The sequence below is a fragment of the Drosophila biarmipes genome, unplaced genomic scaffold (assembly GCF_025231255.1).
Source record: "Drosophila biarmipes strain raj3 unplaced genomic scaffold, RU_DBia_V1.1 ptg000019l, whole genome shotgun sequence".
Taxonomy (NCBI): Eukaryota; Metazoa; Arthropoda; class Insecta; order Diptera; family Drosophilidae; genus Drosophila; species Drosophila biarmipes.
In genome coordinates, this window is record NW_026114537.1 from 4,416,938 (window position 1) to 4,439,715 (window position 22,778).

Sequence of the window (22,778 nt, forward strand, 5' to 3'; positions counted from 1 at the left end):
GAGTTCAAATTCAAATAACAACCCGTAAGAACGGTATATCAGATATAGAAAGATTCAATAAAATAGAAATCGAAAAGTTAAGAATTATAGGAAGTGTATCAGATATCAAGAATAGATATCCAGATTACAACACACAAATGAAGAAAAGTAACAGAATCGAACAATTAAATGAAAAAAGCCATGATAATGAGATAGGCCCGAAATATAAACAACTACCTGGCAACTTTCCTCAGAAACAATTTCCAGCAAATTTTTACAGCAACCATTTCCAGCAACTTTTTCAGCAACAATTTCCAGAAACTTTTCGCAGCAACAATATCCTGCAACTTTTCACAGCTACACCAGCCAGCAACTTCCATCAGAAATAATATTCTCAACACTGTCCAGCAACAATGTCTTTCAACAGCAGCACTGTCGGTAGCACCTTCTTGCCGCCACGCGGAGGTTTGCGGCAAATTTGTCGCGTCTCTAGAAAGATCGCGGCGAATTGGTTATATGTTTGTATGGTTCTTCTATGGAAATAGAAAAAAAAGTTTTTCAGCGAAGTTGTCGCAGCGTTATGAAAAATTATACAAAAAACAATTTAATTTCCAATTTTTATTGTTTAGTAATCGTTCATGGACCGCTCCGCATGTATATATATATGTACATATGTAGAATTGCATATTCGTATGCACACACACAAATATCACTAGTTCACTTTTATACACTTTTACATTGTAACAATCAAAGCATTACTATTTATTCATTACTATTCATTCTGTTAATAAATAAGTAATACAATTATGTTTTAACCAGACAACCCGCAATGAACAAATAATAGCATACTTAGATTTTATGAACCGCACGCTTCAACGCCAGAAAAGAAGTCAGTGAGAGTATCGAGAGGAGCACATTGGAATGTGCGACTATTTGTTATACACATATGTTTAAGCGAATATATAGGTATGAGTGCATAATTATCTATGTGGCTTGCATATTTGAACACGAAAATTTCAACAATTTTTAAATAAACTATCAAAATGTTCAAACATATATAAGATTATAATTTTATAGTTATATTCATGTTTTATTTTTAAATTTTTATTTCAAATTTTTTTTAACGATCCTAGTTGCTATTTACTATAAATTTGTTTTAAAATTTGTCCAGGTTATTTGACTGGCTTTGAAAGCATTTTTTTAAAGCATCTATTGCAGCTTATACAATTTTTATAATAGGGTGCGTATTAATATTATAAAAATAAGAACAATAAGTAGTGTAATTAACTTTAGATCGATACTTTTGGACTTTATTTATTACATTTTCTGTCGAATAAACGGATTTTTCATCTACTAAACTGATGTTGTCAACATTTTTGATTTCTTACTTTTTTTCTCTTTGTCTTTATTGACATATGTTTATTTAATAATAATTTGAATTATTTTAAAACAAATTACACTTGTTTCTGCCTAGTGTGTGGCATTACAGGCCGCATGGCATGGCATGCTGACTCTCCTTAATTGGTGCAGGTGGTGGGCTACCACTCGCACGTCTTGATACTCTGCTGCTGTTGTCCTGGGCCTATGAGCTCAAACGCTGGGCGCTGTACAGGTGGTGTTTTTGACTATGATAGCCACTTAACGTGACCTATTCTCTTTTGAATTTTGTTCTTCACACATCCCCGTCTTCTTATAAGCGTACTTTTACTCACTCAGACTCCTATCGAAACAAGGGATTTGGATTTGGATTATAACTTTGAACGGATGGTAGAAGGTACTACCATGGATATACTTTAAAAAGCATTGTTGCGGTGTCAAGTGCAATGCATCCAAATTTTTTTCAAATTGATTTTATAGTCAATTCCTTGCACACCTAATTAAAACATTTTCATCCAATCCTGAATATCAGCAGACAATTTCGTATCTTTGTACATTTTGTTAAAGCATTTTGCCAAATAATTAATTTTGATCGACTTTGCGTGACACATGTAGCATTTACAAGTAGATGTTTCACTTAAAGCAATACAGACTTTTCCGTCAACCATTTTTGATTGCAAACGATGTGAAATTGATATAGATTTGGTAAGTACCTTACATGTATATGGCTCCAGCGCATAAATTTTGTTTCTAAAATATTTAGCTGCATCTAAAGTTAATTGGGTTGTTTCTTTTTGAAATTGATACCATATTGGTCTGCAATAACGTGCTGATGACGGTCGAGCATTTTTCCAAATTTCTTTGTGTTTCTTGGGATCACCACTTGCAAGTGGGGATTTGAAGGCAGTATTGGTTATTTCGAATATAAACAGAAAACATTGAACAATTAATTCAAGTTTGTTTGTGGCTTAGTATACGAGTATACCACTGCAATTAATTACTCAAAATAATGATCCCAAGAAACACAAAGAAATTTGGAAAAATGCTCGACCGTCATCAGCACGTTATTGCAGACCAATATGGTATCAATTTCAAAAAGAAACAACCCAATTAACTTTAGATGCAGCTAAATATTTTAGAAACAAAATTAAAATCAAGACGGTCACGCTTTCATCACTAATGGACTTAAAGACATCAGCTTGAAATTTTACAATTTGTAACGCCGTGTGATCGTTGCACTATTAAAGTTTAAAGCAAGGGAATGAGAAAAAATCTAAACAATTAATAAATGAAAAACTATTAATAAACACAAACTCAAAATATGAAGACAGAGCAACAACACAACAAATTTTTGTAGTGCAAAACTGACCCTGAAAAAGTTAAGACGGTGTTAGAATTTTTACGATTTAAGCACATCTGCAATTATCTGCGAAAAAATTGGACACATTTACTGTCTTAAGAGCAAGGCATACAACTTAATTCTCAATTTTTGTGAGGTCACTACTAAAACTTTAGCTAAACATAAGAAAGACGTTCAAAATATAGACAAAAAACATGTATTATTTGAAATTAATATAACAAGAACCGTTTAACAAGTACGTTTCTTTATAATATCTCAAATTTAAGAAAATACCTTCTACTTCAAAATTCATTAAAAATAATTTTAATTTGGATACGTAATAAATAAACTGACCAGTTCATAGTTCGGTTTTGTTGGGAAATAATCGCTATGCGCGCCAGCTGCGCTGTGCAAATGAACACCTGTTCAATTCTATTTTTAGAAAGAACCGTTAGATTTCCAGAAAAATCTAGTTTGCCATAAGAAGCTTGGACAATTTAGAAACGATTTGTTTACTGTTCCTACATTTTTGTTGGTATGACTTTTTTTATTTTTAACCTATGGGCGCAACCACTGTTTGCTCTCCCGCTCTGTTCCCATCACACCTCCAAGGAGTCTCCACTGTGCACTGGAGCGCATAACTTTTCTTCGGCTTAAGCAGTACAAGTTCTGTCACACCGATTTTTAATATTCTGGGCGGGAGGGCACTATAAAAAACGAGCCTGGAAGTTTACCTCAATGGTGGATCGGAAGAGTGTTTATTAAAAAAAAAGTAACCCTTAAAAAAATGAAAAAAAATCCTACATGATTACCTTATTACTTTAATTGAAAATATGAGACATTAAGAAAGCGCGGTACATCTTGGATAATATTTTCGCGAAGCTCGGGAGTAAGTCACCAAATCTAGAGTATAATCAACGCTTGTTATAACCTTGCAGAGGGTATAATGATTTCAGTCAGATGTTTGCTCAACAGTGAAGGATTAATTTCCTATCCAATAAAGTATTTATATTTATATATCACTAGACGAGTCGATCTAGCCAGTCCGTCTGTCCTACCGTTTCTATGCAAACTAGTCTCTCAGTTTTAAAGCTATATGGCTGAGCCTTTCCAAAAGTCTTCTCTCTTCTACAGGTTAATTTTATTCAAATAAGATGACTTTATCATATATCTGCCATAGGAACGATAGAATAATTGGTGTGTCTAGGAGCACACGGGGTCTGTTACCTTTTCTGATTCACTAGATCTACATCTCGGTGGTGCGTCCGACTCTGCTGTATGGGGCCTTACTGTGTTGGCAGACCAATACAAAGACGACCTACACCGAGCTTATGCAGAGAACTCAGCAGCTGGCACTGGTCTACATAACAGGGGCGCTGAGGTCAACCCTAACTAAAGCTCAAGAAACGATCCTCGGAATCGACCCTATAAATATCACCACTCAACTGACTTCAGGAAAGGCAGCACAACGTCTAGTTGCATCAGGAAACATGATTACGAAAATTTTCGGGCATCGTTTAATTGGTGGAATGATGGTCAACAAAACGGACTACATTATTCCCAGAACAACAACAAACAAACAACAGGACAGATTCCAAGCAGAAAGCTTCGCCATAAGGAAAGAGTCAGAGGTGGCACAAAATATAAATCGAGCACACGATGTGGCCAACTTTTTCGTGGACAGTCAAGCGGTGATAAGATCCATGTAGTCGTCAACGGTCAATTCCAAAAAATGTAATGGCGAGCAGGGAGGCACTAGATAGCCTCAGCACGAAAAGTTAGTGTGGATCTTTTGAGTTCCCAGCCACCAGGGCATCGGTAAAAACGAGGCAGCTTACGTTCTTACAAAGCTAATGAGCGGATAACTATTTTCTATTCTTTTTCCTATTTCATACGAACGCCTATTTCCATCCAAACATTGCAAGCAAAAACCAGCTAGAGGAATACCAAGTCTTGCCGAATCTTAAGAATTATGTTCAAAGAGCGCAATGACAAACTCAGCCAATATGTATTGCATCTACCACGGATTGACTGCAGACTTTTAGTGATAATCCACTCAGGCTGACTCGCACGTAACCACAATCTGAATACTCAACGGCCGCACATGCAGAAAATACGATGAATCAGACGGTATCGAAACCCTGAAATATCTTATTTGCAATTGCAGGCTCTCTCACGAGCAATAAGGAAATACCTCGGTGCCGTAATACTGGCATCACTAGCAGACGTCTCCAGCACTAGCAGAACCAGGCGAACTTCTTGGCTTCGCCAAAAACAGCTCGATCCTTATGGACAAAATAACTAATGATTAAAAAAAATTTGACAAAATAGCATTAGACATACGGGCCACGCCATACGAGAGTTAGTCATAGACTGATGGGAGAGTTGAATAATATTGGCCGTGAATATTACGAGTACGAACTTTCTGTCCTTTCACTTCCATCTAGTCCTTTTCAACACTGGCTAAACGATCTTCCTACGACTCTCTTCATTCTGATCAGGACACCGTTCACACCAGAAAGAAAGGGAAGGAAAATGGTTTGTTATTGTTATTGAAGATTATAACCTGTTAGATATTTCCTGACGATTGTAGTATACTCTTTTAATCCGCAAATAACGGTTATAAATAGGTGCCCTTGCCGAAATCAATGGTCTTTCAAGGATATAGTACGACTTTTGGAAAGGGATATCCACAATCGATGCCGTTAGCAAACTGTGCAAAATCGCATGCAAGACGAAACTTGGTGGCTTGTGTCACCAAAAAATAAATGCTTTGAGCAACTTTCGTTCAAGAACATTTGTACCTTAAAGGATCCAAAACATTTCCGTGTTACCTGTTACTCATTTTCCAACGAAGGGAAAAGAACATTTTACTCTACTGGTGTTGGATATAAAAACCGGTAAAACAGGGCAAGTAGGGCTGTAAATTTCATTGATTCATTTTATTGAAATCGACCGGGTACTTTTAAAATAAATACATCTTTATATTGGACACGCATCAAATCTGGATAATGTCGATGCCAAACACCGATTTGCCAGCTAGATTGCATAGGCAAGAGACGGTAGGAAGGACATTGAAAATGCACGCTCGAACGAAAAATAAAATTATTAACGAAACCATCGGTCATGCTTTGTCCCGCGAAATGTCGGAGAGTATTGATCAAGCCAGGGAAAAAGTCGAAAATACAGGAAAGCGACAGTGCCTACCGAGAAAGCAGCCGAAAAGGAAAACACATGAACAGAGTACCATTGAAAAGTTTAGAAATATCGATTTCTTTGGACAGCGCAACTCGAACACCTTACTAACCGTCCAGAACTTAGAGTTTCCGGACGCCAACATCAAGCGCACTGAGATGCACAAGCGCGATGAATGCGGTAAGAGAAAAATCCGTGCCAAGGGAGTGGACTTTGCAAGCTCCAGCAACTCCCACTTTAGAGACGGCGTCCAGACTGTCAAGATACGCAAGGATGTTTGTTCCACCATCAGTACAATGCAGAATTTCCAGGTTGCCATTGTCCCTAAGAGCAAACAGACACAAAAGGGCTCCGCGGAAGAACCCGATTCAGAGGAGCTGGTTGATTTGATGCACGTGCGTTCCTCGCGACCTCCCAATTTCAAAGACGAGGAGTGGAAAAGCCCGTGCCCAGCCAGTTTCGTGGCCGGCGCACCGCGGCCCCGCATTGGACGGTGCCCGAAAAACTACGAGCAGCTGGCCAAGCTAACACCCGCCCGCCAGAAATTCTTTCTTACCCAGGATCCACGTAAATCGCACTGCCTGGTTAACCCTATTGCGTTGCGCCACACTCCACTGACGAAGGAGCAGGAGTTCACCCTCATCAGCAAGTTAGTCAAGCATGGGGACAACCTCTGTGCCAGCACAGGATCAGAGTCATCCGATACGCACATCTGTGAGGTTATAGATTTGCAAAATCCCCTGAGACTCGATTTTCATGGTATGGACTACAAAACCACGTTTGAGCAGGATGAGATTGAACAGCAGAACGCATTGACTTTCTGGCGCGTTCAGCGCTATATGGCGCGGCGAAAGGCCAAGAAGAACACCAAGGTGAACGTCGAAGCCGAACTGAAGGCGGAGCGACAGGCAGTGCCGCAACGGTATACCACGAAGATAAAGGACACGCCCGTGGAGGAGGTGTCGCCGCACCGATCGCCACGCCTTGTGAACCTTTATCGCAGTCCAGACAAGCCGGCCAATAGGGTCAAGATCGAGGAGGAGCGCAGGCGTCGAGTTGCTCGCTACAAGGATATCTATCTGCGGAGAAAACATCGCGAGAAAGAGCAGCATGAGGAGCGCCGAAAGCAGAAAGCGTCCATCAAAGAAATAGAGTGTCAAACGGTAGCCAAGAACGATTTGCGAGCCGACCTGGCGGTTATCGATGACGCCATTGAGCGCAGCTTTCGTAAGCATGTTGAGCTTAAACCCGTTATCCGCAAGCGCAAAATTTTCCCCAAGACCCTCACCGAAACGGAGAGGCTAAAGGCGATTATGCACCGCGAGGACTGTGTTAGGCGTGACAAGGCCCGGGTCACACAGCAGTTTTTCCTGGGCCGCACTGGCAAACAGAAGTATCTTCCGGACGCAGAGCAGCAGGTGCGCTGCCAAGAGAGCATGGAGGGAAGCGTAGGCTCCACACCTAGCGAGCAGAGCAGCGACGACGAGGACTTCCTACAGGTTGGCAAGATTGGCGACAAGTTCCATCTGCGGGGCTTCCACTTTAAGCACGGAGACGGCCTCCGCGGTAAATTGCACCGGCACCAAATTATGCAGGGCCAGCGAACAGTAAAGCGATGCCTTACGCGCGAGGAGTGGCTCAACGACCTGGTGCCGCACAAGGAGCCTATCAGGCTGGACGTGGAGCGTGGCATTATAAAGGTGGGTAATCATGGCATCTGCTGTTAAAGTTTGTACACTTATAGAAAACCAATTCAAATTTTTATGTACGAATCGACGTTTGGTTCTTATATTTTGTTTCTTGAAATGAGAACAAACTTTCCTTCTAACGCAATATCGGGCTAAAGCGAAACCTAGTGAGAGGAGTTTAACTTATAAATATTTTCATAAAAGTGGGGTATTCCACTAAAAAGCCCATGAAAAAACTAAATGGAATTATGTATTTTCCGCCGTATCTCTAATGAACTTAACATGCTCGTACTTGTGTATTTAAAGGCAACGTGACCCAAATGTTTCTGCGCTTGTCGCACGTGTCTGTCTGTGTATCTAACAAACGACGCCGTGTCCTGGGAAAACCGCACAGTACTCCTACATGAAACTGTTTAATACGTACATCGTGCCACCTTTTCCACTTAATGGCCTTGTCAGCGATTTTGGACATTTTGCTTACGGCATCGATTATGGAGACCTTGCCGAAAGCCATACTCCTCTAAAGGACCGTTGAGTTGGGCACCTTCGAACCGTTTTTCTTCCGGGTTGCTAACCGTACAGGTCTCACTAACCGGCCGGGAGGACTCCGTGGCCAAACCGAAGATGACAAGCGTAAGGTCACTGATGGAGTTGGTACCGGCTCTAATGTCTTGAGCAGTGATTGTCACCTCGCATTTGTGGAAAGCCACAATTCGTGGCCCAAGCCTTACGTCTTCCGCAATTTATACCAGTGCAGATTTCGCTTCCTGTAGGCTAAGACCTCTCAGCAGGCACAGCCATTCACCCGAGCCCTTTCTGTTTCTTTCCTGATAATTTAAAGCATTTAGTTACTGCACTTTCGTATTAAAGATTTTTCACTGTTATTTTCCATGCAGCTACTGACTTGGTGCTTCCTAGCGCCGCAATATTTCGGGCGTTCATCCTGACTGCGCCACGGTGCAGCGGAGGCCAACATCTATGTGACAACGCTTACCAGTAATCTATTTTCCTCGGTCCATGAGTATTTGCCTTAATTCTCGAGATTGCCGCTGTAGTCAAATTGCTTTGCTGCCAGAGTACGTTAGATGTTCTTTTAAGAATAGCCAGTGGTCAATCACGACACCCAAATATTTCAAACTTGGTCCAGATTCAGTTATTGCGTGTGCTATTCTTATAGTAGCCTTTCACTCTTTCTTCCTGCTACTGATCTGAACTGCCTTTGTCTTGTACGCTTCCTAGACGAGTCCCTTGAAATCGAGCCATGATTTGCTCGATTTCCTGTTTCGTTTTAGATTCTTTCTGTATGTTTGGCCACCACGACTATGACGTATCGTGGTACATGGTTTTCCACACAATGGAGCTGTAATAGACTAATAGGACTTGGAGAGAGTTGTGAAAGCAGAGAGTGCGGTCGCGTTTTTATATCGCTCCGTCTATTTTCTAAAGTTTTCAGTAAAAACCCAAACGAACAGCCGGCTATCCGGCCTGGAGCATCTGAACACGTAACTGGACGTCAGCTGGTGGCCAGGTGGCTGTTGACGACACCTAGGAACAACCCGGGAATTTATCCCCAACAGGTTTGGTGGCCAGGCAGGGGCCGGTCGTAGGGGACCTAATTTCCACTCGTTGTTTGTTTAGTTGTTGCCAAATTTTCCATTCGCGCTTTTTGTTTCGTAAACAGTAAATCAGTGGTGAAAAAGGGTATATTAAATTCGCTGGAAAGTACGTCATATGTAAAAGGAAGCGTTTCCTTAAAATGTATATTCTTGATCACGATCTGGCCATGTCCGTCTATCCGTATGAACGAAAAGATTTTAAAAACTATAAGAAGTAGAGTGTCAGCAGACTCCTGTGCTTTTGCGATGCGCAATTTCGTTTCAGCAGAGTACCACGCCCAATCTGACGCCCACAAACCAAAGTTTTGGCTCATACAGTTACTGCAGTGTATACCGCTATAGTCGAGTGCCCCGACTATTAGATACCCGTTACCTACCTTAAACGATATTGTAAAGCGCCACCTCCCCGCTTTTTCAGTAACAGGGGTGTCACAGAAACTGGCATCGGATATCAGATCGGTTGGTTTGGAAACCAACCCATCAAATAAATTTTTATTTAAGTTTTAATTTTAATTTATGCTGTTTTTGCACAAAAAAGAATACCTGTTAAAAGTGCATCGCAGCCCTGAACAGCTGCTTTCGACTGCTGAATTGGTTTATTTAAATTTGTCAATTGTCAAGAATTAGAAATTTAGAAACCAAAATGCCATCTGCACGATTTCTTGCTCTAGAGTACTTGCGAAGACAACAATTTCGAGAGCCTAGGATGCAAAGGAGAATCCTTAGAAGCTCCTCCGATTTTCTTTCCAAAGCAGTGGTCACAAGAACGCGGCCACCCCGAGTACTTTGGCAATGCCGATACTTTCGCGAATGAATCGCAGGAATAAAGTGTCTTGTGCTGCTGACCTATGTTTAACCCTGAAAGTGAGAAACGTTTATTAGCTTAAATCAATAATAAACAAAATTTGTTAACTTTTACATAACTACAACTTCTTTTAACAGGAAATTTTTAAAAGAAATATTTTTAATTTCTTGCTACTATACCTTAGTATAGTACCGCACTATAAATAATTCGTTAACATAACATAGGCATATTTTATTTTGGGTCTAGCAAAAAAACTTTAGGCGCTACAGATTTTCGCTGATTATAGGAGTTGCGCTGCTCAGGAACTATGGCACCCACAGTCGCAGCGCGCAATTTAAACAGCCGCTGCTTCTCTTTTCAAAACTCAAACAGAATGCACTAGGTCTTCTTCTTCCATACAACAAATGAGTATAAGGAGCAATGGAAGTCCGAGGGATTTCATAAAAGATTTCTTTACATTTTCCCCTCGGGAGAAAGCGGACATCCCATAAAATTTTCTATATGGGGCGTCCCGTGTACTTCCCCCGTGTAAGAGGACATGTCACCCGGAATCCCAAGGGGATTCCCAAGGGAAACTTCTTTTTCGGAACTGAAGGGAAGTTGCAGGCCGAGCTGCGCGGTAAATCGAAAAGCACTGCATGCGCTTTAAATTATTTAATTCAAATTCTATCTAATTATCTTAAATTAGGTAATTTCTAAAATGCTGCTTCCTCAAATCTCGTGCGAAAGCACTTAATATCCTGATGGCCCATAGCCGGTGCGTGCAGCCAGGTCACTCTTGTATGAGGACGTCTTGGCTTCTCACTGATGTGTTGGCCAGTTCCTCTACTTTGGCTATCCTCTTTCCCACGATCGTGATGGCGAGGTAAATATCGTATCACTTGAATGTCGCAGGCTAGACAGTCTCACATTCCGTCTTACGTCGTGTATTTCAGCAGTAATATTGTACTCGTCGTACCCTGTCGCACAACAGCAGTCTTTTGCTAAATTAACTGTCGACAATCTTGATGAGATACTCAGGTATTTGTCCAAAACTCAGGGCCTGCATAATCCTCGTACAGTTCGCCATGTTGCAGTTATTCCTATGTTCAAGGGTGACCAATAAGAAAAATTTCTTCGAATCCCTCATTTGGGCTTTCTGCTTATGACCTCCGCTGCGATCCCTTCTTTTCCGAAAGCCGAACTGGCCAGGCAAGTGGCCGACAGCAGCTTCTATTGCAAGATTCAAATTCAAATTTGCTAACTGTGTCGAGTGAATAAATTTGTCTGTAGAAGGAAGCTTCTTCTGGCGGTTTTCCAGGTTTGTTTGGCAAAAACAGCTTCTTTATTATCAACCAAAAGGGGTCTGTAAAGTTCCGTAAAGGTGTGAAGACGGAGCTCCAGCGCTGTTACTCGTAGAGTAAATGCTGAGATTTCGGACACTATATAAGCTAGAACAGTCCCTCTTGGCATGCAGATTCCTGAGCAAGTATGTATGTATTTGTCTCATCAATACCTATCGATTGACTCAAAAAATTGTGCTACGCCTACTAACCGCACAAAACTGTTGTAGCCACAATTATTATGCTTAAAAATTTGTTTTGCTGAAACGTATTTTTCCAATACCTATCAATACCTATCGATTGACCCAAAAAAATTTGCCACGCCCACTCTAATGCCCACAAACCGACCAAAACTGTAGTGTTCACAGTTCTCATGTTAAATTTTTTTTTTACTAAAATGTATTTCTTTCAATGAAACCTTTGGGTTGGCCTAAAAATATGTTTGCCACGCCCGATATAACGTTCCCAGACGGCTAAAACGCTTAAAACTGCCTACCGCCCCCAAAACAAATACGAAAATAGCCGGAGGTTGGCGCTTTACAATATTTCTTTTCTGCTTATAATTTCCATTTTTATTTTCTTCCTCATGCTAAGTAAAGGGTTTCTGATAGTCGAGTCAATCGACTATAGCGTTCATTCTTGTTGTATACTAGATCCGGCCGCAGAGTGTTCCTCGTGTCTGTGTATTAATGTACACACGTACAACATTTAAATAAAACTCAATTTCGCAACCAATTGGAGAAATGAATACAAACTGATACCACAATTTAACCTTTGCGCTTATTGTTGCGAGCAAACTGATCCCAGAATTCGTTGGTGCTCCCGCTCCGCTGAGGCAGTTTTACCAATACGCTTTCGATTTTCAGCCATTGTGAGCAACCTTACCTATTTCCGATGTTTCCAAGCACGAAATTGCCAGTGCGTCTAGTCCTCTCAATTTTAAAGGTTTCATTATGAAACTATATAATAATCTTATACCTGTTGCATGTAGAGTATTAATCGGAACGAGCCGGATCATACCAGTATATGGTAAAGTTCGCACAGTATTGAAAAAAAAAATATTTTGTAAATATAAATAATATTACAATTTTAATGTTTTTTGACATATTAAGTTCTACTCTTAGCAATATTTCAAAATTGTAAATAAAATTAAAGAAATTGAATGACTGTATACTGCTGCTTCCATAGGAATAATGAAATTAACTAACTTATACTAACTTTATTTCTTGTGCATATCATTTGTTACATATGCATATTAGTGCCTGAGTCCTGAAAATGACTTGAGCCGATGTTTAGGCACCATTTTTGCCGGCATAAGCTACGTCTATTCGGGTCGTGGGATCTTGGTAAGCCTCTTTCCTCTTCAACATAACAAGAATAAATATTTAAAGTACCTGGAAAAATAATATTAGAGCGTAAAGTTGGTCAATCGTCAGTCCACACTGCCCCACAAGCTTAGCTGTCGCTTGATCGCAATACTATCGGGCTGTGTTTCGGCCATACTCCCTCCCCATCACACATTCGTGTGCAAATGGATGGTCGCGGGCCGCGCAATACGATCCCCTATTGTCAAGGTTGTCCGTCGAAAGGTTTGCTATTGTTCTTGACCTACTCCACTTCTTTTGGCCTTATTAGCCTAAGACTGGTTAGTCAAATGCACCCTCCCCCGACTTAAGATTCGCCGTTGAATCATTCTATATGGAGGGCGTAAGTAACAGGCTCGAAGTGATCGATGCGTATCGCATGGAATGACTTCGCAAAAAGAAATCTGCGTACGACCATTGTGTTCGGTTGTTTATTTTTTTTCTTAGGCGTCCATTGACGTTTGGCTGCGACCCACTGCTGTGATCAAGAGTCTCATGTTTTATCGGCAGAGCTGTACGGGTAAAGTGTATTAATTTTTGCACTTTAATTCAGGTTTGGTGGTGCTGTATATATTTTTCGCAGTATTTTTCAACCAGCGTCTACTCGGAGACCCTCCCTTTTGAATTCCGGTAGCGAAGTTAATGGGGACGTTAGTAGCGAGCTGCCCAACTGGGAGTTCATGTTGTTTTTCAAAAGCTCGACAAACTCATCTTCAGCGATTTTACGCTTCAGTTTGAAATGCAAGTTATGCATATCCGAAACATAATTGCTAAATTGCTAAAATTGTTTTGTCGTTTTCAATGAAGCAAAAAGTCTTGCGTATGCATTGGTATACATTTACATGCATAGACAAGCAAATCGTTAAACGTTTAAATAAATAAAACTAAAAACAACATTGTCTGAAACTTTTTTTGCGTTCGTTTTGCAGACAAAACATAATAATTGCAACAACAATAAAAGTAAATAGGAAGACCGTTTGCATTGAGTTTTACGGTCAATCGGTCTTTTGCTGACTGTCTTTGTGCGAGCGTTTCTCGTTCCGCTCTTCACGCACTGCTCATTAAACGACCGAAATAAAAAGGGCTCAACGAAAAGCGCTCAACAGAAAACAGAATTGAAGACAGCAAAAGTCTCTTGCTCAGAGCGTGAGCGAGAGAGTATGAACTTTTTCGGTTGTGCTCGTAACGAGAGCGCAAGAAAAAAAACGGTCGACAGTTATTTACAAGCTCTGATTTTGATAATTCCACAACAGATGCAAGCAAACAAGATGTGGAGCTGTTGGTACTCAAAATTATGATGGACCTCAGCTACCAGTATCATAAGCAACTACGTGATTTACAAAAGGATAATGTTAGAACACCACAACAACTTTAGACCAAGAACTTGTTTGTTTTCTATAACTAAGCCCAATTAAAAACGGGAAAGAACTCTCTAGTCAAGTGCCTCGACCATACCTAGATACCCTTTACTCACCTAAATACAAGCGGCAAAGCAAGATTGTAGAGCGCCATGCATGTAGTATGCTCCTACATTCAAGCTGCGAAAACTTGGAACAATTTAAAAAATACTAATATGCTGGTACTCAAGATATACAAATAAATGGAATATGTTAATCAAGTTAGTTTTTAAGTTCCTAAGTAGTTTAAAACTTCATTTTAGTATCGCGGATGCTTCGTCATCTTCTCCGTGCCATTTGCAGTGCAGTTTCAATTCAAAGTATGCCAACATGGGGTAGTTGGAGCCGGGATGGGAACGAAGTTGTACCGCTGATACTGCAGGAAAGCGGCCAGTATCTTGGCAATGGTAACTGATGGCTCCTCTAGCTTTCTCTTAGCGGGCGACCATTTTCCTTCTCCCTAAAAAGCCAGCGGGATCCGCTGTCAAGTAGATCCGCTGTCAAATAGCTGATGTTGGTGGAGTCTAGTGTCTCCCCAACGGACAACTCTTCAGGAATTATTAGTGCATCGTGATCAAATTCTTTTGCCCAGACTTTACTTTCTTACGTGGTCACGCCCGGCAAGATGTCCACCTAAGGAAGGAACGCAAAGTGTTCATGCTCCATCTCAATGGGTTTCTCCATTTGATTTTCTCCAGTACTTCCACTATTCTGGTGATTCGCTCTGTTTGGTTTTTGGTTCTTGTGCCTTCTTGACGTAGTGGTTTTGTTTTTTCTGCTTGAACTTGAACGCGGCTTCTGCGTGAACTGAGCCAATTATTTATTGGGCTCCAGCCAACGAAATTCACTCGTTAAATAAGGTTTTTTTTTGTCAAGACAAGATGAATAGCTTTAGCAGCCTATTTGCCTCTCGCAAGATTACCATTGTCAGAACTAGGCTTATATGCGTGGATGGGTGAAAATAACTTTTTTTTGTCAATGGATAGGTATTGATGAAAACGACGTAAGCCCGATATCGAAAAAAATGTTTTTACACAAGATTCTGTTGCAACCAGCAACAAATGCATATATTTCAATTACAAAGGGTGACAGTAACAAAAATACCGAAGAACAAGCATTAGCAGCTATCTATAGATTAATAACTTATTAATTTTTTATGATTGACCCAAATTGAAATTAACAAGCATTCGACTTGACTTCAACGTACTGTATACGAAGTCATATTAAGTTTTGGGCTACAAAAAGTAATGCCCTTGCGATGGAAATCACGACTTTTATCAGTTCTTCCATATGGAAGTGCTAGGAACGCAAGTGCAAAGGTCCAGCTTTGCGTGCTACGAAAACAAATAATCCTCAGATGTTAAAAAGGATCTCTGGATACCCTCCCTACCTTGAACATTACATACCTTAATTCAAATTATTTCCCGACATGCCTTTGGGTCGTTGATCATTTTGTCAATATCTTAGTCTTATTACTACAGACATAATTAAATGCGTAGATTTATATATCTAACACTTGCAAGTAAGATACCAAACTAATAGATTAAAAATAAAAATAGTCTGTGTTTCAATTAGCTCTGGTAACCAGATTGAAACACAAATTCGTTTTAACTTACTTAACAGCTTGACAGTACTTCAAGTACAAAAAAAAAAAACGAAAGAACAAAATACAAACTTTGAAGTTAAGCAAAATAAATCGTAGTAAACTGCTCAAAGAGCAGTAGTAAATATGCAAGTTCGCAAACCCACTGGTCTAAGCCGTCATCTGTGTAAATGTGCGTCTTATTCTAAGAGCTTTTTTATTCAACAATGTTACCAGTTACATTCGTATTTAGAGTTAGTATTTTATGGTAATTTAGTATTATTCTTAATCTAGTATTTTGTTGTATGTTAAGTATGATCGTTGCTTTCCGACCTGTCGGGGGTAATTTATTACCGATGTTCAGCTGTGCTACGCCCCTGATCGCAACTTTCAATAGTCGGGCATCGCAGCGAACATAAAAAACAAAAACAGTCAGTGAAATGACCAAACAGAATAATTGACATTGAATTTCGATTCCCATTATTTTATTAATCATAATGTCGGGGTATGGTGGTGAAACTTTACATAATTTTAATTTTACTTTTTTCTGGGGTTTGGAACAATGGGGCAAAAATCATGGTCCACTATTTACTTTCGTGAAGTGTCACTCACCAACGTTCGGAGAATTCATCGTGAGGTTAATAGGTTCTTGTGGGATTTTTATGGAGTAATTTTTATGTGCTATCAGAGTTCTCTTGCACTACCTTTCCTCTTCCTAACTACTTAGCTTGAAATAACACTAGCACAATAAAATAATTCCCAACTAATAATTATATTGACGATTCGCGTTCGGCCTGACACTTTGATCCTATTTCCTAACGATTTACCGCAGTTTCATTTTCGAGGAAGAACGTGGAAACGGAAACTTTTTCAAGCTGAGATAAAATTTCAAATTTGAGAAAAACAATTGTGACCGACATTTGGATCTATTGCCTTCTTCTTTCTTTATTTTTGTAGTCCCCCTTGTTAACCCTTGGGCTGCGCTGCAAATGAAAATTTCTCCCATAAGCTTAAGATGTAAGACGGCATTCTAAACATTAGCCAACTCAAAGAGCCAGTAACGGAAAAGATTTTGAAAACCCATCTAAAAAATAATGAAGCAATACTGTTTACATTCCATGATGAACATCAGCAAATGATAAAAAAGGAAAGAATTACATTAGACATTGTCAAATTATTTATTTATTTTTTTATTATCTGCTAACATTTGCTTAAGGGGTCTATGGTTAGTTCGGTCAAAAAGAGGGCTACTTTCATCAAAGAACAACATTTAAACTATGTTTTCAGAAATTTTCATCGAAAAAAAATAAGTTATCCAAGAAAAAAGGTTTTGCGGTGAACAGCATAAACCTCAGGTTGATCATCAGAAGAAATTGTTCATTAGTTAAAATGTTTCTGAGTTTCTGAATACGTCTAGAATTTTTTTTTATTATTTTTTATAAAATTAAAAATACGCAGTAAAAAAAAAACTGGACGGTCGTGCCTAAGGATTTCAAAATGATATCTGAATAATGATTTTTAGTTGCTAGAAGACCAGCCTGAACCGCCCCTTGTTAAAAATTAAAATCAGAAATTGTTTTTGTAGAGATTCAGTAATGTTTTGAGGCTCCTTGTACTGCGCTCTTGCAACACAAAAACAATATTCCAGTATCAGACTTACTAAAGCTACATACAGTGCACGAGTCGTCAACTTTTGTGATAAATAAATTCTCTTTTACATTCCGCACGCTGTTCTGCATTTGGGTTTAGCTGTATGATTTTGATAAGGCGTGCTGAATATAAAAAATAAAAAAAATAAAATACGGCACAAAGGTTAGTATCAGAACGATTCTTTGAACTTTAGAGGTAACTAACTAAACTAGGCATAGTTTATGATAGAATAGGCATAGTTTATAAGGAAAATTAAGTGGAAGCAGTGAATGGCATACGAAAGCCTTACTAATATCTGTGAGTATGCGATCGGTTTGTAGACGGTGCTCAAACTCTCGCTTAATAAAGTAAAAGAATTTATGTAATTTTGTCGTTGTTGATCGATTCCTAATAAACTCATGCTGAGAGGGGGATATTAGGGAACTGCGGAAGTGTTCCAGTTAAAGAGTGGTGTTCAGAAGTTAAGGAATACATGATAGTTTGGTAATGTCACTGTAATTTTTAGTGTCGACTTGAGAACCTGTTTTATGAAGAAAAATTATGCAGGACTCATGTCAGATTTAGGCAGGCAAAAAAATAGTAAAAGAAAATAAAAAATTTTGCGTACAGCGTTTTAAAGTGCAGCTTTGCACCTTATCAGCACCAGGAGAGTATAAAACGTCGATCCCGCGGGCAGTATTTTCTGTTTTATTAAGATAGCGAAGGGACGGAGCCAATGCATTAGATTTTCGTTTAGAGTTAACAAAAGAGATAAATTGTTTAGGATCCGTGCAAAAGTTTTCTTTATGCTGCGAAAAGTATATTATCGACTATTTTCATAAAAAAAATAGGAAGCGGATGGAGGAGTAACAGGCAAAGTCAAGTAGGCACCCGCTTTTTTTATATTTTTTAAAAAACCTTGATTTTTTGCTTTATTTTATTTTAAATATGACAAATGTTTTGACAACCAAGGTGGCTTTGAAAAAGAAGAAATAGATGCTGATAAATATATATCGGAATCTTGGATTGCTAAGAAGAATAACTAGTAAATCCTTAAAAGGTCAATTTTAGATCAGTATAATCAGTTTTCCGAAAACATTTTCTTAGACAATTTATAAGATTGATTTAAAAGCTTAAAGTAACTCAGTATTATTATTTTGTCTGCATGACATGACGAACCGAATACGATTTGATCCGTTTTATAAGTAGAGTTCTTGCTAGCAAAGATTTTGTGGTCAAAAACTGAAGTATCAAGCCAGATTTCTGTCAAGACGATGGTTAAATTTACCCAAAAGACTGCGTATGTTTTGACAACTAACGGAAAAACATCCAACTAAGTTTTTTAAACCGGTAATATTGGGAGTTTGGTTCGAGTTTTTAGGCAAAATTGTATGAACATTAGTGTCAATACGCCCTTGAGCTTATATGATTTTTAACGGTGACAAGCGAGATACAAATTTAGCTTTCCGAAGTTTGACGAAGCGCAGTGGTAACTCAGATGGGCGAGCAACAGACTTTAACCGAAATTTATCGAGACTCGGATCATTTGCAAAAGCGTTGGTACTGCCAGCAGTAAGTGGCCGAAAAAAGAACAAGGGGCAGAATCAGTCTATTCGGTATGTAGGGAATCCAATGGATTGCGATAGACATCAGCGGTGTCAGAAACGTCAGCAGCAGTTTTAAGAGTTGTATCGTGATCATCATGGTTCAGACGACGAAAAGGGGATGTTCAACGGCGTATGAGGTTTGGAGGGCGGGCTTTGTCGGCAAGGCCCAGAAACGTAGATTCTACGGAACCAAATATGTCGGTGAGGATATTTCATAAAGACCGGACCTTTTAAAACCCGTATATCATCTGCCTGATAAAAGTTCTTATTTCTTAGAAAGTACGTTGGCATGATGAATATGCCCAGTTAAATTGGCTGCAAAATTCCCAATAATATAGCCGATTCTAACGTTATGACCGCTACCACCACATTTAAAATGTGAACAGTTATTGCGAAGCCAGCTCAATTATCACAATTATCCCCTAAGATTATCAAGAGCAGTAGAGCGACCCAACGAAGGGACGATAATGTCTGCGATGTTCTGAGCTATATTACGTTTTCTATATATGTTAGCTTTGTAACGAAAAGCTGCTACGATGAGCGGCCGTTTATGAGAGCTTTGTAGTTTGGACGATATAGTCAAAACAACAATAACCCTGTTAAGATTGTCAGCTTTCTGAGACAGTTTATGATCACATTAAATACAACTATAAAGCCTCCGACTTTATAAAAGTTGGCATTTCACAGTGAAGCTGCGAATTGAAAAAAAAAAAATATATATATATATATATTCAATGAAGCGAAGGACAGCAAATGTCTGTAACGGCGCCTGAAGCTAATGTGAATTAGATACCCCCTAAAAGTATCCCATCTTAAAAGTATGCAAGTTTAACTCCAACTTACACTCAAGCAGGGTGATGCATCGATTCTTGTTGCCTGACATAAGGGCGAAACTTTGAGTACATCTGCTGCGCTGGAAAGCCGAGCGTTAAGATAAGCGTCAGCTGCACTGAAAAGCTCAGCTTGACGAGTCGTCATCTGCGTTGAAAAGCTTAGCTTGACGTTTCGCCAGCCGCACCGCGCGCAAGCGCTGGGCCGGTTCCGGTCAAATCACTTTTTTGGTGACGGGCTGCGAGCATAGACGCGTTTTTGCAATTGGGTCACAATTAGGTTATTTTCTTGGATTTGAATCTGGTAAGCGTTGGATTCTTTTTAAATATTACATACTTAGTATTGTCGATTTCGCAGGTCGTTTTCGTTGCTTTCTTGGCCTTGTGGTTTGGCTTTTTTTGAGCGCGACAGTGCCTGCACAAGCGACACTGAGCGCCGTCTTTGTCGCCGCACTAGCGGCCAGCGGAGCGGCACCGAGCGCCTTCTTTGCGGCTCACTAGCGGTCGGTAGAGCGCCACTTAGTGCCATCTTTGGGGGCTCACTAGCGGCCAGCCAAGCGCGAGTGAGCCCCATCTTTGCCGCCGCACTAGTGGCCAGCGAAGCGCCATCTTTGCCGACGCACTAGCGGCCGGCGAAGCGCCAAGCATCTGCTCAAGCCGCCAAAGCAGCGCACTTGCGCATCATTGGCCAGCATCTGAATCGTTAAACCTCAACTTTAGTCATCAAACTCAGCGACTAGTTCGCAAATTCCAAATCTTGTGTGTGGGAAAAGTGATGCATACATTTAAAACAATTTCAAAGTAAATTAAAGTACAAAAGTTTAAAAGTGAAGCGATACATTGTTTGAAAGAAACAAATAGTTAAAAAGAAAAAATTAGAAAGGCAAAAGTAGAGCGTCACTCTGTCGCATAAATTTACATATAAATATATTATTAAAATTTAGTATTGGAGAACTTCGAAATCGCACAAAAAAAATGGAAAATTAAAACAAAGAAAATAGTTGCGATAGTTAAATGTAAAAATGAAACAAACATAAAAAGAAAAAATTGACAGATAAAATGATTAAACAATTCAAAAGAGCGCAACTATTCGCTCACAAAATATTTAAAATTCGAAGTAAAATTAAAGCGCTACTATATTGTATAACAAGCTAAAAAGCAAAGCGCTACAAAATTATATAAATACAAATGTACCAACACAAAATAGATATTTGATAAAAAAAAAAAACAAAAATGTAGAGGAAGGGAAATTTTAGGAAATTTAAACAATTGTTAAAAGTGTTGCGTAAAAATTAAAAGAAATTTAAAAGTTATAAAACAAGACAGCTATGAACTTTTCAGGCTAAATGCCTAACCAAAAAATAGAGTATTAAATCAAATGGAAGCAATAAATAGCGAAAGTCGATGCAAGTTTAAATCTAATCAGAATTACATCGAATATTATTTTTCTTTTTGTAAAGAAGTCTCGTAGGCTGGGATATACTTAGTCCCGCCAGGGTCTCTTTACCAAAAATATTTGTAAAGATATGAGACAAAAAGGTCTAAGACGAAAATCGGTTGGCTGGCGTGAGATGTAGAGTGCCAGCCACCGGGGTACGGAGTGAGAGAAATAGTTTAATCGGTGTCTGTAGCAGAGTGAAAAGGGTCAGCGGTATCGGGCATTTGGGCCTGGCTCATAGCATTCGCTACACGAAGGCCGAGAGAGAGGGGATCGATTATGGAGACAACTTTTCCCTAGGGCAGAATTTTTGGCCTAAAATCTAGGCATTTGTCTGGAAATATTTATATTTATGCGTGGCCAGCTTGATTGGATTTTTCCCTACGAGTTTCATTAAAATTAGGCGAGAAATATTTTATATTTATTAGAGCATTTTATTTCTTGGTTCATGTTTTTCTCGGTGCTCGCAATTAACGGGTTAGGTTAGGTCATGGTATATAAATTCTAGCCTACTCTGGGCGAAGCCCCATCGAGGCCTTCGAGAAATTTCTCATTGCACGGGACTCTCGCTGGCCAAAATGCGGTTCACTCCACTCACTCACCCGTCTCGCTCTCACGCACACACACATGCGTGACTCCGGGTGCTCCGCCGCTGGTCCTGGGCCGGCACACTTTCCTCGAGCTCGTCTAGGTAAACTCCTTCCTGGGTCACTTGGCATCAGCCCGAAGGCAAAAGACTCCTGTTGTCCACATAAATGTCAATTTTCGGGGGTTGTTTTCCTCCTCGATCGCATGTCGTCTCTCGCTTGCTCCTGTGCCGCGCTGTACTTATCGTGGTGAATATTTCGTTGCTCTACTGGGGTGTGTGTGTGGCTACTGCTGATGCGAGAGCGGAGGGGGAAAGCTTAGCTTAAGATACAATTATTGGTTAAGCTTACATATTAAGTGAACTGTACAAAGTTTTTTTTACAAAGTTAAGCGCGAGGGTTTTGTTTTGTTGTTAGCTGCTGTTGTTGTTGGCGCTGGCTGCTGTTGTATTGTCGCTGGCGGCTGGTGTTGTTGGCGCTATTTGTGAGGGGTCAAACGACTCCTCCGCCGGTTCGTGCCCTCCTGTGGCTGCACCAGTTCGACCAAGGAGCGGGGAATGCGTCCCCCCTCGATCAGAACGCGCCAGTGGCGGGGTGGCAAGACCCAGTCTTCATCGGCCAGCGGGTATTCGACCTGTTCCTCCTTGGTCAGGGTTTCCGGAAACGGGTGTGGGGCGGTTCTCCGGACGCTGCGCCTGCTCCTCCCGGGCCATCTCTGCCTCGGCATGGTCCAAGATCGTCTAGAGTTCATCTCCTCCTCGTGGGCGACGTAGACTGAGTCAGAGCTCCATGGGCCGTCGTCATCGCTGCTGCTGGGGCTCTGGCCGTCTCGTGGTATGACCACCTCTATCACGTCCCCAAACGGCACTATGTTTGGCTCCACCGCGGCTTCCCAGGCGTGTATGGCCGCTTTGACCAGGCCTGGGGCAGCCTTTTTCCCGCGGAGTGGGGTACGCGCCCAGGGTCGGGCTGTGCCTTCGCCCCGTAGCAGCGTCGCGCGTTGGGTCTCCTCCGGATAATCCA

General features: G+C 40.3%; 1 protein-coding gene across 1 annotated transcript in view; it reads left to right on the plus strand.

Moving 5' to 3' along the window:
* The first annotated feature begins 5,640 nt into the window (after window positions 1-5,640).
* Window positions 5,641-22,778, plus strand: part of LOC108035851 (uncharacterized) — a 64,534-nt gene continuing 47,396 nt past the window's right edge. The window contains exon 1 of the mRNA XM_044091578.2: window positions 5,641-7,590. Coding sequence (XP_043947513.1) covers window positions 5,707-7,590 — 1,884 coding nt within the window. The 5' untranslated portion in view covers window positions 5,641-5,706. The remainder of the gene's footprint in view (window positions 7,591-22,778) is intronic.